Source organism: Spermophilus citellus (assembly GCF_964194105.1).
Source record: "Spermophilus citellus genome assembly, chromosome: 2".
Classification (NCBI taxonomy): domain Eukaryota; kingdom Metazoa; phylum Chordata; class Mammalia; order Rodentia; family Sciuridae; genus Spermophilus; species Spermophilus citellus.
In genome coordinates this window covers 88,483,149-88,499,811 of record NC_138183.1, presented here as the reverse complement: position 1 = coordinate 88,499,811, position 16,663 = coordinate 88,483,149, and the positions used below count along the sequence as shown (strand labels likewise).

The 16,663-nt window shown below is 36.1% G+C and overlaps 1 protein-coding gene across 1 annotated transcript in view; it reads left to right on the top strand.

The window, feature by feature from the left end:
* The first annotated feature begins 405 nt into the window (after positions 1 to 405).
* Positions 406 to 16,663, top strand: part of UBQLN1 (ubiquilin 1) — a 48,232-nt gene continuing 31,974 nt past the window's right edge. The window contains exon 1 of the mRNA XM_081266510.1: positions 406 to 1,224. Within this exon, the coding sequence (XP_081122636.1) occupies positions 1,039 to 1,224 (186 nt within the window). The 5' untranslated portion in view covers positions 406 to 1,038. The remainder of the gene's footprint in view (positions 1,225 to 16,663) is intronic.

The following is a 16,663-nucleotide window of genomic DNA, read 5'->3' as shown; positions in this document are numbered from 1 at the left end:
GGGCACCCCGCTTCTTGGATACAGTGATCTGAGATTTGGAGATGTTCACACATGACTGTCAGCTGAGACTGTCAATAGGAGTTGCCCTGATCTTCTGACCAAACCGGTTTGACCCGAGAACTGAACGTTAGGGCCATGAAGCAATGATTGGTTCATAGGCGTTCACTCCATTTTCCTTTATAATTAGTCCTTTCGCCTTCATTGACTTATCCTCCAAGTTCCACGCACACAGCAGTTAGAACAAACATTTTAAAGCCTCCAACTAGGCAAACACCAACCATATTAACAACAAAATTCCTCGCTGCTATTTCATCATCAGACCCTCCTCGGTACTGTACGCAAGCAGGCAAGACTAGCACGCGGGAAAGTAAACTGAGCAGAGACTAGCCGTGGTATGAGGTGAGGAGGTGGGGAGACAACCTGGACCATGAGCGCGCAGGCGCATCCGCGCTCGCAGCGCCCAGTCGTCCAAGTCCCTTTCTAGTAATTTCGCTGGCCGTGATGTCATCCCGGTGCGCCGCACAGTGCCTCTTAGAAGACGCATTTTGTTTTTTGGTGACAGGAGTGAAAAAGAAAAAAATGAACTGATCTGCCCTGCCCCAGTTTGCTTTTAATTCTCCAAGCTGGCCGCGCCTACACTTTGCACACTGGGACGAGGGAGGAAAAGGGACGCAACTGGAGCTCGAAGCGGCGCCAGGCGAGGATGACTCGGCGACGCGGCCATCCGCGTTACCCGGCGTGCCCCGCGCGGCGCCGGCGGAGGGACGTGGGGGGAGGGGCGGGGGGGAGGAAGCGGCTGCGGATGTCGCTGCGAACCAGCGGCGTCTGAACATTGCGCTGCTGCGGAGCGCCCAATCCGGGCCTGCACCTGGAGCCCTCACCGAGCTCCGCGGCCCCTTGGCGGCCCGGCGCCGTTGCCACTTAGGCGGCGTGCCCTGCGTTCTCCGCTGCCCGGGCCAGTCGGCTCTGGCGTGTCCTGGCTCCCCCTTGCTCTCCTGCTCCCTCCTGCTCGCCTGAGTCACCGACGCCGCCGCCGCCATGGCCGAGAGTGGTGAGAGCGGCGGTCCTCCGGGCTCCCAGGACAGCGCTGCCGCGGCTGAGGGTGCCGGCGCCCCCGCGGCCGCTGCCGCTGCCTCTACGGAGCCCAAGATCATGAAAGTCACTGTAAAGACCCCGAAAGAGAAGGAGGAGTTCGCTGTGCCCGAGAACAGCTCGGTCCAGCAGGTGAGGCCGTGTGGGGCTCGGGCTGGGGTGGGGGTGGCGGCAAGATCTCCGCCCGCGATCGGAGGAGACGGTTTTGGAAGGGCCTGGGAGAGGGTCGTCCGCGGATGTGCCTTCGGCCATTCTGGATCTCATCCCACATTAGAAATTGCTCAAGTTCGCGGGTTTGCTCCTTTGGACACCGCAGAGGTTTGTGGCGGGGCCGCGCGGCCTGCTTGTGGGACGCGCCGCCGTCGCTGCCGCTTGGCTCTGGGTCTTCCTCCTCTGGCGTCCACCGACCCCCCAACCTCCTCCCCCAGCTCCCCGCCCTCAGCCACCTCCTCTCCAGCTCCTCACAAAGGAAAGGAACCCACCGCCTGGCTTCGGGCCTGGTGGAGGCTGGGCGGGGGTGAGGGTCCACTTTACCCTAGCTGCGGTTTTGTTTCATCAATAAAAAAGGGGCGGGGGTCTGCTCATTGTTTTACCTGTTGGCGGGTTAAGGCAGGTTTTAGGGTGAGGTGCACGTGTACGTTTATTCTGCGTTTTGAATGCTGAAATCTTTCTCATCACCTTTTGTGAGAAACACCTTTTGTGAGAAAGCCATGACGTTTTCCAGCCGCATCTTAAAAAAAAGTACTAGGCTTAAGGAGAAAAAGTGAACGACTTTTCATTCATGATGACTTGCTGTTTCTTTTTTAGTATATCTGTCATCACTTAGATGGCAGTCATTGGGTAGGTTTTTTGATCTTAGAGGGACGATAGCGACGTTACTTGGATACTGGGGATGCAACCCAGTAAAAGAAAACAAAACTGGAATTCATGGGGAATCTTACCAAATAATTTCCTGCTTGAACTTTGTTCAGGAATACAAATTTTGCAGTTAATTAAAAATCTTGGTGGAATTCAACACGTTGTTTCTAGTTTATTGTTTCCTGGAGTATTTTTTTTTTAATATTTATTTTTTAGTTCTCGGCGGATACAACATCTTTGTTGGTATGTGGTGCTGAGGATCGAACCCAGGCCGCACGCATGCCAGGCGAGCACGCTACCGCTTGAGCCACATCCCCAGCCCTCCTGGAGTATTTTTAATAATTATTGAATAGATCCCTGACAGTATCAAATAATGTGAATAGTTAATTTGGGGAAGCAGTTAACAATTATTGAAATGCACTTTTAAGTTTTCTCCAGGGTTTATCTAACTCTAAAGGTGTGTTTTGTGAAGCAGGAGGGTGTGTAGCATCAATTGAGAGAAACTTTTGTCATCAACTGAGTCATCCTTTGTTTCCTAACTCTCTTACAAAAATTTTCCTTAATATTTTTATATTTTTCAACATACAGAAAAGTTGAAAGATTATATAGCTAACATCAATGTGTCTCTCACTGTCAGTTAACATTTTCCTGTTTGTTTTATAACATAATTTATTAAATTCCATTTTATGTTTTTGAATACATTTAGAAATAAGTTGCAAAATATCAGCAGCAACCTTAACAGGCACTCCAACATTGTGTGTGTTATTCCTTTCAACTTATACAGTTTTTTTTTTTTTTTTAAGGTAAATTTGACATGCAATGGGATGCATGTGGTTGCCATTACATAAGTTTTTCACAAATGTTACAGCTGGGTCACTCAAGTCCTCAACAAAATGTAGAATTAATAATTGACTAGAAAGGTTTTTCTCTTGCCTTTTTCCAATCAGTTCAGTCACTTTCCATTTCATCAGTCACATTTTTTATTTCATTTTCACCAGAGATTTGATTTGCCAGTTCTAGAACTTCACATAAGCAGTATTTACACATAGTATGTACTCTTTGAGTAAGGCTTTTTTTCACTCAGCATATTTAAGATTCATTCTTGTGTATATTAGTACTTTTATCTCTATATTGGTTTCCACTATATGAACATATCATGATTTATCTACTGTGTAGGGCCATCTGTTTCCAGTTATTTCTGTTTAGTTACTATTAACAATCTTGTATGAGTTCTTTTGGTTAAATGTGTAGAAGTGGAATGACTAGGTTATAGGGCAGGCCTGTTTAGTTTTATAAGAAATGACTTTTTTTTTTTTTTAAGGCTTTTGTACTATTTTACAATCCCATCAGTGATATGTAGGTATTACTTTTGGTTCAGATCCCAGCTAACATTTGATATAATCAGTCTTTTGATTTAGCTATTTTAGTGGGTGTTAAATATTAAATTTTGAAGCATTTGAGTCTTTCTACAGTTTCCATTTTAGGCCTCCACCATCCTGATTGCTTTTGGAATTTTACTGCAAAATATTAGAAATAGTCAATATTTTGTAAATAAAAATTTTATTTAGGTGAATATCTGTGAGGACTTTTTTTGCTTTTTGTGATGGTGAAATTAAAATCCTAAATTCTGTGGAACTTAATTATAAATTCTACAGGTATAACTGAAGTGAATTTTCAGTAAAACTAAAGCCTTTTGAAGTAACTTTTTCTGGTGTCAGTTAATAGTTTTAATCATTTGTTTCTGTTGAAGCAGAAAACATGATAAAAATTTTAGTTTACCACTGTACCAAGAACCTGAAGAAAAATTAAACTGTGGGCTTTGTTAAGGGAAGCACATACAGGAAAAGTGCAAGAAATAAGAAAATTAGTTTTCAGTTGATCTATTTGTACAGTTCTACTTGGAGCACAAGAAAAGATATACCATTTTGAAATTTAAATTTTTCTTAAAAATGTTGAGTAGATTTACCATGCTTGTTATATATTAAAGTTTGTCATTGAGGGAGCTGAGGGTGTAGCACAGTGGTAGTGTGCTATCCTAACAATGTGTGTGGCTCTTCCTGGGGTCAATCTTTAGCACTGGAGAAAAAAGTTGTCATTGAAAAAGATGTCTGACATTAAGATTCCTTTAAAAATACAATGATGGAGCAGGTGCTTAGCATGCTGAAGGTCTTGGGTTCAGTCCCCAGTAACTAACAAACAAAGAAATTGGCAAATATTTGATCTTGAAAATTCTTATCTGGGAGGGCAAGAGGATAAGTAAAAGATCACCAAATGATAATATTGAAGACCTATACTTTATTTCAGGAAAATCCTATTTTCTATCATTGAAGATCTCTTTCAATAAATATTTCTATATAATGTATGTATATATATGTGTATATATATGTTATATAAATACACAAATGTTCTAATAATTGATCGAATGAAATCACATTAAACCTGGGTAGAAGCTGTGGTTTTAGCTAAATGGTAGAGCGCTTGCCTAGTATGTGTGAGGCACTGGGGTTTGATCCTCAGCAATGCATAAAAATAAATAAATAAAGGTATTGTGGTCATCTACAACTAAAAAAAAAAATTAAAAAAATTTTTTGTTAAAAAAACACCTGGGCAATTTGTCAAATAAGATGTAGTTGGCAGTTTATATTTGTATTTTTCTCTTGGTTTCTTTTTTAAAATTTTTATTTTTTTATTCTTTCTAGTTACACATGACAGTAGAACTATTCTGATATATTTATACAAGCATGGGATATATCTAATTCTAATTAGGATCTCAATCTTTGGATGTACACTGTGGTATATTTATATATGTACATTGGAGGGTTATATCAGATTCATTCCACTGTCTTTTTTATTCCTATCATCCCTACCTTCCCTTTCTTCCCCTTTGTCTACTCTACTGAACTTCTATCCCTTCCCCACTTATTGTAGGTTAACGTCCACATATTAGTGAAAACATTCAACCTTTGATTTTTTTGGTATTGGCTTATTTTACTTAGCACGATAGTCATCAGATCCATCCACTTCCGGGCAAATGGCCTCAAGTCATTCTTTATGACTGAGTGTATTCCATTGTGTATATATACCACAATTTCTTTATCCATTAGATGGGTTAAATAAAATATTAAAATATTAAAATTATTGATATTAATTTGACCTCTTTTTCCTTTTTTTGTGGTATTGAGAATTGAACACAGAACATTCCACATTCTAGGCAAGCACTCTTATCAGTGTATCTTCAGTCCCTCTCCTTACTTTTTCAATATGGATGCTTGAAAGTTTAAAATTCTTGTTTGGCTTATGTTTTATTTTGACTGGACAGTGTCTTACCCAGAAGGTTGTTTTATCTAAGGAAAGTTGGTTCCTGAGATAAGTTTTCTCTTTTGGGGATGTGTAGGGATTGAACTCAGGGCATTGCACATACCAGGCGGGTGCTCTACCACTGAGCTACAATCCTCAACCCTTTAAATTTTTTTTTTTTAAATTTTGAGATAAGGCCTTGATAAGCATCTTCCTGCCTTAGCCTCCTGAGTAGCTGGGATTGAACATGTGCCACCATGCTCTGAGAGATCAGTGTGTTCTTATTTGTTTTTTTCCTAATGAGTTGCTAAAAAACTCTTTTGCTTTTGGAGATCGCTTACTGCCCCCCCCCCCAACAGTGTAATTGAAGGACTCACATACCATTCAGTTCACCCTTTTAAAGTCAATATTTGACTTTTTTATTATTTTTTAGGACATTGACAGGATTGTAACAATCATCACCACAGTCAATTTGAGAACATTTTATTATGTCCAAAAGAAACCTTGAACTCTTTAGCAACTCTAGTTCCACAATCCTTTTCCTCCCAGCCCTAGGGGACTGCTGATATATTTTTTGTCTACACATTTGTCTGTTTTGAACATTTGTTATAAACTGAATCATGCAGCCTTTTGTGATTGGTTTCTTTGTTTCTTTAACACAAACTTTCAAGATTCATCCACATTGTAAATTCTATCAATGCCTCCTTTTTATTGCCCAGTAAGATTTCATTGTATGAATTCTTACCATATTTTATTTTTTCATCACTTGATGGACATTTTTCCCCTACTTTTTGGCTATTATAAATGTTGCTTCTATGAATTCATATATAAATTTTTGTGTGGGCATGTGTTTCCATTTTTCTTGTGTATATACTAGGAGTGGAATTGCTGCTCTCTGTTTAACTTTTTCTTATTTAATATATATTTTTTTAGTTGTAGATGGACACAGTATCTTTTTTATTTTTTTTAATATGGCGCTGAGGATTGAACTCTGTGCCTCATACGTGCAAGGCAGGTGCTCTACCACTGAGCTACAGCCTCAGCCCTAGCCCATCTCTGTTTAACTTTTTGAGGAACTGCCAGACTGTTTTTCCCAAGTGGCTGTGTCATTTTACATTCCCACCAGCAATGCAAGAGGATTCCAATTACTACATGCTTGGTAATACTTGTTATTGTCTTTCTGATTATAGCCATCCTAGTGGCTGTGGGGTGACATCTCATTGTAATTACTTTGCCTTTTATTATTACTTGAGCAGTAGTTATTGTAGTCTGGGAGTCCTTAATACTCTTAGGAAAACTGTGAAGCCAAAACTATTTTCCTAATAGTGCTAAGATGTTACTTGTGTTTTTCAGTCTAATTCTCACAAAAATGAGCAGTGATCTGGTTGTTCTGGTGCACACCTGTAATCCCAGTAGCTCAGGCAGCTGAGGCAGAAAATGTTGAAAGATTGAGACCAGCTTTGGCAACTTAGTGAAAGAAAGAGCTGAGGTATAGCTCAATGGTAGAGTGCTCTTGGGTTCAATCCCCAGTACTGCCAAAACAGAAACAAAAATTAGCAATGTGCTTTGCCTAAAGCTTTAAGATATCAGATATTGCAACAGATAGGAAAACTTAGCTGTTATCTTTTATGAGACTAAAGTGATTTGCAAAAATTTAAGACGGTGCTACTCTCTTTAATAGGAAAATAAGCTACTTTTCAGAAGTTTATTTATATTAATATGTGATAGGCTTATTATTTTTAAATTACTATGTCAGAGGATTTTTCACTTTTAGAAGATTTCTAGTATAGTCAGTATCAGTAGATACAAAAAAACAAAACATAGGGCTCTGAATTTTTTAAATGGTGTCCTAAGAACAAAAATTGCTATATTTAATAAGTTGAAGACTGACTCCACTAAGCTGCCATTGTCTTGCTTAGAAACTATAGTAACCTACTGTCAGTTTCCCAATTTTTCTGTAACTCTCCCTCATTCATTCCCAAGTAATCTCGAAAATTGTTCATTAGATCATGTGACATTCTGCATAAAACTAGTGAGTTTCCATTGATTATAGAATGTATCAAGCGGTGATGAGGCCCTGTGGGATGGTTCTTGCCTCTTTTCCATTCTTTACTCTGATCCCTTCTTTCTTCTTCCTCATCTGGTTCACCATACTGACTTCATGGTTTTTTGACCTGTTACTGTGGTTTTTCCCTGCTTCAGGACTTAGGTACGATTTGTTTTTGCTGTATGGCATGCCTCTGACTCTGCCACATCCCACTTATCCTTTAAATATCAGCACAGAGGTCAGTTTCTTAAGGAAGTATCCCTGATTGCCAGATTACATTAGGATCCCTTGTTATATTTTCTCACAGTACCTCGTTCTTTGTCATGATTTATCACAATTCAAAAACATATATTTATGTGATTAATGCTTCTTCTCTACTAGAAGGGGACTATGATTGTTAACATTGTGTTTCCAGAGCCTAGAACATAGTATGAACTTAGCAAATATTTATGAATGAATCTAGAACATTAGGCTCAATATGTTTTTAATAATAACTGTGAGTTATTGAAACTTTACTGAGTGTATGTAGCATGTACATAATCTCATGGCTTTAATTCTCTGTAAGTTTCATCTTAAACTGCTGTCCTTTAGCTCAGAACCCTCCAAGCACAATTCTTGACTGCCTCAGGATGTTCTTTCTTGTTCCTCTTTGTCTGGAGCTTTGTTCTAGAATAGCCTTTCTTGGCTATAGAGATCCTGATCTAAACCATAGATACAGAAAATGATTTGAGTAATATTCATTTTCCTTAAAGATGGAATTATAACTAAAAAATTTTAGATATATAGGGGATATAAAAATGTAATTCTTCTCATAGCAATATGCTGGTAAATGTTTACCAACCAATTCTTCAGAGAAAGCAACATTGATTTGTAGTGTTTGCCAATTTTTAGGATGTAAATATTCTCATCCTAGTAGATTTAAAGCTACTGGTATTAACCTGGCTCACAAAATTTCCCCAAATTAAGGAGCATTTGCTTCCACAGTTGCCTTAGGGTAGAGGTCAGCAAACTGTGGTGGACCATGTCTTTCATGCTATTTACCTTACGTATTAAGTATGATTCCTTTCAGAATAGATCATGTGGCCCAGAGAGTGGAAAAATATTTACTCTCTAGCTCTGTAAAGAAAGTTTACTGGCCATGGCATTATAATTTACTATTCTAGATCTCACACTGTTCATCAAAACTCTTCTCATTGGAAATTTTTACTGTGACTTATGTATAATCCAGCCCATAGAAAAGCAGTGCATACATATGTAATTTTTTAAATTGCCACTTAGTAGAATTGCAGTTATTTTTCATTGTGGCAAAATACACAAAATATAATTTATCATCTTTTTTTGCCATATACAGATTCCATTTTTTTTATTTATTCCTGGTGGTTATGTTCTAAATAGTATACCAACACACAGGAAGTTTATACATACTTTTGTATATATGCCCATATATACCTGATCTCTCATGTATATAATCTTAAATACTAAAGTACAAATCATTGGTAAATTATTTTTATTTATACATTGACAGCGTATATTTTGACATTATACAAATTTGGAGTACATCTTATTCTAATTAGATCCCGGTCTTGTAGTTGTACATGGTGTGGAGATTTGCTGGCATATTTATATATGTACATAGGAAAGTTAGGTCAGATTCATTCCATTGTCTTTCTTATTCCTGCCCCTCCTTCCCTATCCCTTTGTCTAATCCAGTGAACTTCTATTCCTCCTACTCCCTTGTTGTGTGTTAGTATCCACACATCAGAACTTTTGACCTTTGGTTTTTTGGAATTGGCTTACTTCAAATAATAGTCTCTATATCTATCCATTTACCAGCAAATGTCATAAAGCCATTCTTTTTCATGGCTGAGTAATATTCCATCATGCATATATATCACATTTTCATTATCCATTCATCTGTTGATTGAACTCGGACACTCAATCACTGAGCCACATCCCCAGCCCTATTTTGTATTTTATTTAAAGGCATGGTCTCAACTGAGTTGCTTAGTGCCTTGACATTGCTGAGACTGTCTTTGAACTCAGATTCTTCCTGCCTCAGCCTCCCAAGCTCCTGGGATTATAGGCATGTGCCACCATGGCTGGTTTATGCTGATTTTAAGTCCTCTGGTATATATCAAGGAGTGGCATTACTGGGTCAAATGGTGGTTCCATTCTAAATTTACCATCTTAATCATTTTCAAGTATACAGTTCAGTGGCACTAAGAAATCTATATTATTTTGCAACTGTAACCACTATCTCACCACTGAACTCTTCTCATCTTTCAGAATTAAAACTCTGTACTCACTAACAATAACTTCTCATTCTTCATTCTTTGTCAACCCCTGAAAACTACCATTCTACTTTCTGCTCCCTTCTTACCTTTTCCCTTTTATTCGTTTTAGCCTTTTTTGGTGTTTTCTCTCAAATGTCACTCTTTTCTTCCCATTCTGGGCTATTGTGAATGTTGCTTAGCAAGGCATAATGTATTCTTTTAAAATTTTAATTTCACAACAACTTAGGTTAGAGTATTATTAATTAACCCATTTTAAAAGTAAAGATAGAAGTTGATTATTTCTTACTGGAATACTTGGGACTAGAAGTGTTATAGATTTTGCATTTTTTAAAAAAAAAAATTGGAATATGTTTATAGTTTTTACCAGTTGAACATCCCTGATCTGAAAATCGAATATCCATTTTGACAGACTGCTTGGTTTACTGGCTAAGCAGCTGCTACACAGAGGTCTAGACTTGGGTATAATGGTTTTTTTTTTTTTTTTTTTTTTTTTTTTTTTTTTTTTTTTTTTTTAACCTTTAAAGCTCTCTTCAGTTTTGTCAAAGGTTGTAGCTTATATGTTTAAAAATTCGGAGTGCAAAGAAAAAATAAATACACTATACATGCTATTATTGTAAGATTAGAATAAATTCAAGTGGGGCTGGGGTTGTGGCTCAGTGGTAGAGCACTTGCCTAATACATGTACTGTGTTCGATCCTAAGCACCACATAAAAATAAATAAATAAAGCTGTATTATAAAATTCAAGTGATGTAGAAAAGTGTGTAATTAAAAGGCCCATTCAGAAAAAAGAGCTAACTTTTTTTTTTTTTTAAAGCAATTCTGTCTGGAATGGTGTTTTTTTCTATATTCACACATAATTTTTATTTATTCCTGTTAAGCAAGTGGGAACATGACCCACACTCTCTTTAACTTTTTGTGTTATCTTGCAATTAACTTAGTACTTGTTTACATGTTTTATTTGCATATTGATATTTTGAGAAAGGGAAAAAGAGCTTTGCCATGTTTATTACTTATTTTAAGTAAATTGTAAGATGGTTGGCATTTTGGAGGAAGCATGAACCTTGGAATTTGAGAAATTTGACTTTGAGTTTAACTCCTCTGAACTTCATTGGCTGTGGTTTTAATGTGGTGTAATTCTTGATTCGCTAAATGATTTCAAGAGATAATATGCATGAAGTACCTGGCTCAGAGTTTATATACTTTATCTCTACTGGTCTTCCCTCAGTACCCTTTAGCTCATCAGTAATTGATGTACACTATGTAATAGAAGGAAGCTTTAGAGTATTTCATCATGTGAGTAGTGAAACATTTAGTTTTGTTATTCTCTGTCAGATTTGGATTAGAGACTAAAAACATATTTTATAGATTGCACTGTAATATTTGTGACTGTTGAGTTTTATAAGATGGTGTCTTATATCTATTTATGTATTTAGTGTAGTTTCTCATACTTGACATTTTGTATAAGGTTTTATGCAGTGTTTTTAATAAGGCTGCTAACTTTAAGGTAAACATCAAATATTTGGAGAGTGAAAACCTACATAACTATTGTTTATGGAAAGTTTATTGAAGGTTTTTCCAAATAATACTAGCAATATTGAGTAAGGAACTGGTTAAAAATAGAGATTCCTCAAGGACCTATCAATTAAAATTACTGAATTAGCAAATGTTTGAATATGAGATGTATGTTATTCATACTATTTGGAAAATTCTTTTAAAAGCTATTATTATATGATTCTATAGGAAATGAAATTAATGTGTATGTTTTATCTTCAAAGTTTAAATAAATTTTACTTTTTCTTTGGTACTTGGGATTAAACCTAGGGCTTAACTACGGAGCCATATCCTCAGCCTTTTTTATTTTTTATTCTGAGACAGGGTCTTGCTAGGTTGCTTAGGTTCTTGTCAAGTTGCTGGCGCTAGCATTGAACTTGAAATCCTCTTACCTCACCAGGATTATAGGGCCATCCTGCCCAACTAGTTTACTTTTTTGATAGATTGCAAGATATTTCTCTCTCTCTCTCTCCCCCCCCCCTCCCCCCCCCTTTTCGTAAGGATATTAATAGGGAGGAACAGAGATAAACTGTTTGACAAATTTGGATTGTGGGGTATTTGTAAAGGATAACAGTCTTTTAGCTAACTTAAAGTCACATTAACACCTTCCCCTGTCCTTTTTTGGTCCTGGGGATTGAACCCAGGGTCTGGTACATGGTAAGCATGATATCTACTGCTGACCAGTACCCCTAGCCCCAACCTGGTTTTAAAAGTGATTATAATTCAGAGTTTATTCTCACATAATTAGGTCAGTAATATCTGTCTGCCAGAGTATGAGTACTGTGCTCAGGTAGGTTACATACATCTCTTGATTTTGCCATCAGCCCTGCAGAAAAAATACTATTTCCATTTTACTGATGAGGAAACCAAGGCTCAGAAACAGATAACATCTCCCTCATTACACAGCCAGAAGGTGGCAAAACCAGGATTTGGGAATTTAAGTCTGTATGTCTCAAAAACATTTTCTTGATATGCTAACACTTTGAGTGTTCTGTCTTCCGAACTAAGTTTGTGTCATATTTTCTTCCCCAAAATGATCAAGAACAGAGAGTAAAACAAAGTGGGCCTTGAACAGCTGCAAGCTGGCATCATAATCTTAATGCATTTTGTTTCAGGGTAGCACCTCATATTCTTTGAGCATTGTATATTGTATGGTTTCCTTGATTATTTGTTTGTTTCTTCCCCAAGTTAAAAATAGCAAATATTGAGAGGAGGTATGCTGTTAAAGATGAGCTGATAGTCTGGCAAAAAAAAAAAAAAAGCAGATACAGGACATTGAGAGTTTGAACAGTTATTGTATTAGAGAACAGCAGTTTATATTCATTCCAGTCATTCATCATTATCAAAAAGTTATATTCCTCAGGGTGGAAAGCAATTTTGGTGCTCACATGGGGTAAACGTCAATTAACTAGAGAATCCACCGACGTGAAACTCTTGACTTTTGGATGATGTTGGGAAAATGAGGAGCTATTGAACGTTGTTTTTGGCCATGCTGGGTTGGTTTTCAAATCATTAAATTGCCTATTAAGGTGCATTAGGATTTTGATTCTTGTGGCTGTTTTGAGAAAAATTCTAGTAGTTTTCTGTTGTTTATTATAAGTTGTCATTGCAAGCCCAGAGTAGGACATGCACATTTGCAGGAAATATGGATCTTTAGAGGCCCATTCTATCATGTATCTTTCATTTTGAGTTAATGATGGTCATTGTAGTCTTTAACTTAAATAGCTAGTCAGTTTAATGGAAATTATAAAAATTCCTTATGGTTTTAGTTATTCTTTAGGTGAAAATATTTTGCATAGGTTGTTGAAATAAGTTTTTTTATTTCAGTAGGAGTGTCTAAAACAGCTTTGAGATTTTCTAAAATTAATGTCAATACTAGTTAGCTTCCAGTTTTTATTTTGTTATTGTCCGATAAGCATGTAGTACATAAAACAACAAGGAAGTTAGGTTCAAATGCTAGAGAGAAAATTTCTAGAAATTTTGAAGCCAGTGTAAACTGGCTATTTCCATCTACTTTTCCCTTTTTAGGGAGCAGAATAGAAATATAAGAATCTTTTAAGTATGTGCTGAATTTTTGACCTTTCTGCAAACACCATTTAGATAATAAAACATTTTTTACTCTGTCATATTTGGATTAAAATTTTCTAAAATACATTTTATTTGGGAAAGTGTCTGGTATTGTATAATATTAAGGTTTCAGATGGAATAATGGCAGAATTTATAAAATTCTTAATCTCTTGGTTTTTGCTTGTTCCAAATTTTGGAAAATGTTCTAAGAACACATCAAAATTGCATTAGTCTTCTATTTTGGGAGTGGTTATAATACCTAAATTAGTTGACATTGATTGTTGGAAAATTTTTTATAAGAACTGAAGTATATAAAATGTAGTCAGATTACACAGTTGCCCTTTGTATAGTATTATAAGTATAGCTGTATCCTGTCACCATTTTTAACATTTTCTGACTTTCAACAATGCCATTAGTCCGTATTTCAAGCCTAAGGTGTTTTTAAGATCCAAGAGTCCCATGAGTTTGGAGGATCCTCCTAGTATTCAGTGACATTAATTGTCAGCAGCTCTAATTTTGTGAAAGGGTGATTTCTCAGTTCCAGTCTTTTAGGACTTTGATTTCTTGAGTTTTTTTTTTTTTTTTTAAGAATTGAACAAGATAATGTGTGCATTATGTCAGAAAACAGCTTTGCTGCATAATAAAATGTTTTTGAACTATGTCAAAGGGCTCAACTGAACTATTCACTGATGTTCGACAATTTTCTGTAGTTGCTGCTGTTTTGGATATCCGGTCTCATCTGTGCTGTGGTACTCATGAATGGTCATCTCTTGATTCTTGGGTGATTTTCTTTTATTCATGTCTTATCTAGTGTGTGGTCTGCTGCCTAAAACTAGGACGTCTTCATTCCAGTTCCTTTCAGATGACTTGCAAAAGACAAGGCATGTTTTAATTTCTTACTAATCACTTGAAATTGCTCAGGTCAAGTGAGTACTTGTATTTTGACTTCCTGCTTCAGAGTCAACCTTTAAAACTTTTTATTACAGTATAGCACAGAAGAATGCATACATCATAAATGCACAGCTCTACGTATTAGCACAGAGGCCAAGAATGTAGAATATTATCAACTCCCAAAACGTCACCTTGTGATCTCTTATATAAAACCGCCTCCTAAAGGTAACCACTCTTCTCACTTTTGACACTATGAATTTTGCTCCCTCCTTCCGCTTTATGAGATCACACAATTGGTTTTCATTTGTTGATTAGCCTCTTTTATTCTGCATTTGGGTATCCATGATGATATATGGCTATAGTTCATTTGTTGTCATTTTTCTATTAAATGAGTACTATAATTTATTCCACAATTGAGGGATAGTTGAGTTGTTTTCAGTTTTTGGCTAATATAAGTAATCCTGGTTTGAACTTTGTGGTTTTTGGTGTACCTGGGGACATGTAATGTTGAGTCACAATGTAAGCATATCTTCAGCTTCTATTATATGATATTTTCTAAAATATACTACTTCAACCTGCAGAATCCAGTTGCTTCACATACTCTGCAACACTGTCATATTCTTAATTTGAACCACTTAGTGGATGGGTTGCTGGTTTTAATTTTAAGTTTACCTGACTATTAACGAGAAAGAACGTCTTTTCCTGTATTTTATATTTTCCCTTTTTTGATAATGTTTCTTTTGCAGTCTCTGATTTTTTTTCAGTTGGGTCACTTTTTGGTGATTTAAAGACGTTCTTTATAAAATATGGATTTCAGCTGTTGCTTATTTGTATTCCAGATATTTTTTTCTCTGAATTACCTTTTACTCTGTTAATAATAGTGCAATTTATTGTGCTTTTTTGTTTTTTAATGGCTAGATCTTTCCATTATCTCACTTAGAGAATCTTTTCCAGTAGGATCACACTGTTGATTTATAGTCATTTTTTGGTTCTGTTTTTAATGTGATCAGAATACATACTTGGTAAGATTTTAATGCTTTGAAATATGTTGATTTGTTTTATGGTTTAGCATATGATCTAATTTTGTAAGTGTACTTCAAAAGAATGCTTAATCTGTAGTTGTTGGGTGTAGTGTTCTAGTTATGCCAGTTAGATCATTTGTTAATGTTTATGTCTTTTATATCCTTAGTAAGTTTTTCACATTGTAGTCTGTCAGTTACTGAGATAAATGTGTTAAAATCTCCTGAGTGGATTTGTCTGTTTTTCTTTGTAGTTCCATTTACTTTTGTTTTATATATTTTGAGGCTATAATATGAAGTGTGTTTAAAGTTTTTAATCGTCTTGTTTATAATGTTGCCATGCACTGGTTGCTTTTGTGTTAAGTCTGCTTTGTCTGTTAGAATAAGCCTTGCTGGCTTTCTTTGGTTAGTTTTTGCATGGACTCTATCCATTATTTTTACTTCAACCTTTTATAAATTTGTCTTTTTAAAAGCATCATGAAGTTTGGTTCTAAAATCCAGTCTGGCAGTTCCGTCTTTCCACATACAGTCTTATGTAGTCATTGATACTTCTGGTTTACATTTACCATTTGATTTTTATTCTTCCTACTTATTCTATGCTTTTTTCTCTTCTTTGAATTGAGTATTTTGTATTATTTCAGTTTCTTCCTTTTTAGGTTGGTAGATGTATACTGTTTTTATATCTTGGAGATTACCATATGAATCTTACTTATGAAATGTCTAAATTAGTAAATACTTACTCTTTTCAGATAATTCAGACTGTAGAGCGGTAGAATTCCATTTATACCCTCTTAGATTTTTCTTTCTTCTGTCTCTCCCTCCCTGTCACAGGACAGAAGACTTTCTAGGGCTTTATAAAATCAATTTTAACTTAGATTTATTTATACACACACACACACACACACACACACACACTTTTAATTGTCTTTTTATTCATTTATCTAGAATCATTTTCTTATCCCTGAATACTCTAATATCTCCTGTGGTGTATGTCTGCTAGGTGACAGATTTCTCTCTTTTAAATGTGTCTAATAGATTCTCTCCATTTTTTTTTTTTTGGTATATTTCAAGTTCATTTTAAGGGATATTTTGTTGATATAAAACTCCAGGTTACTTGTTATTCTCTCTGTCTTTAAGTTTTTTTTTCTTTTTTATTATGGATAATTTTAAACATACAGAAATTGGGCTTGAGATATAGCTCAGTGGTAGGGTCTCATGCTTTGGGTTTAATCCCCAGCACCATAAAAAAAGAAAAGAAAAACTCAGAAAGTAGAGATAATAATAGTAAGTTATTTCATCCAGCTTTGACAGTCTCATAGCTGTTGTTGTTTCAGGATTACTCATCCTTAAGGCTTTTTCCCTTTTCCCTATTATTTTGTAAAACTCTTATCAGCTTATTACTTAATATTTTGGCATGTTATCTGAAAGATAAGAACTCTTTAAAAAAAAAAAGATTGTCAGTATATTATGCTGTGTTACCATTTGCCTTAATTTCATCACTATGTACTCTCCTTAAAGTTCCCAATTGTCTCAAAAATATTTATTT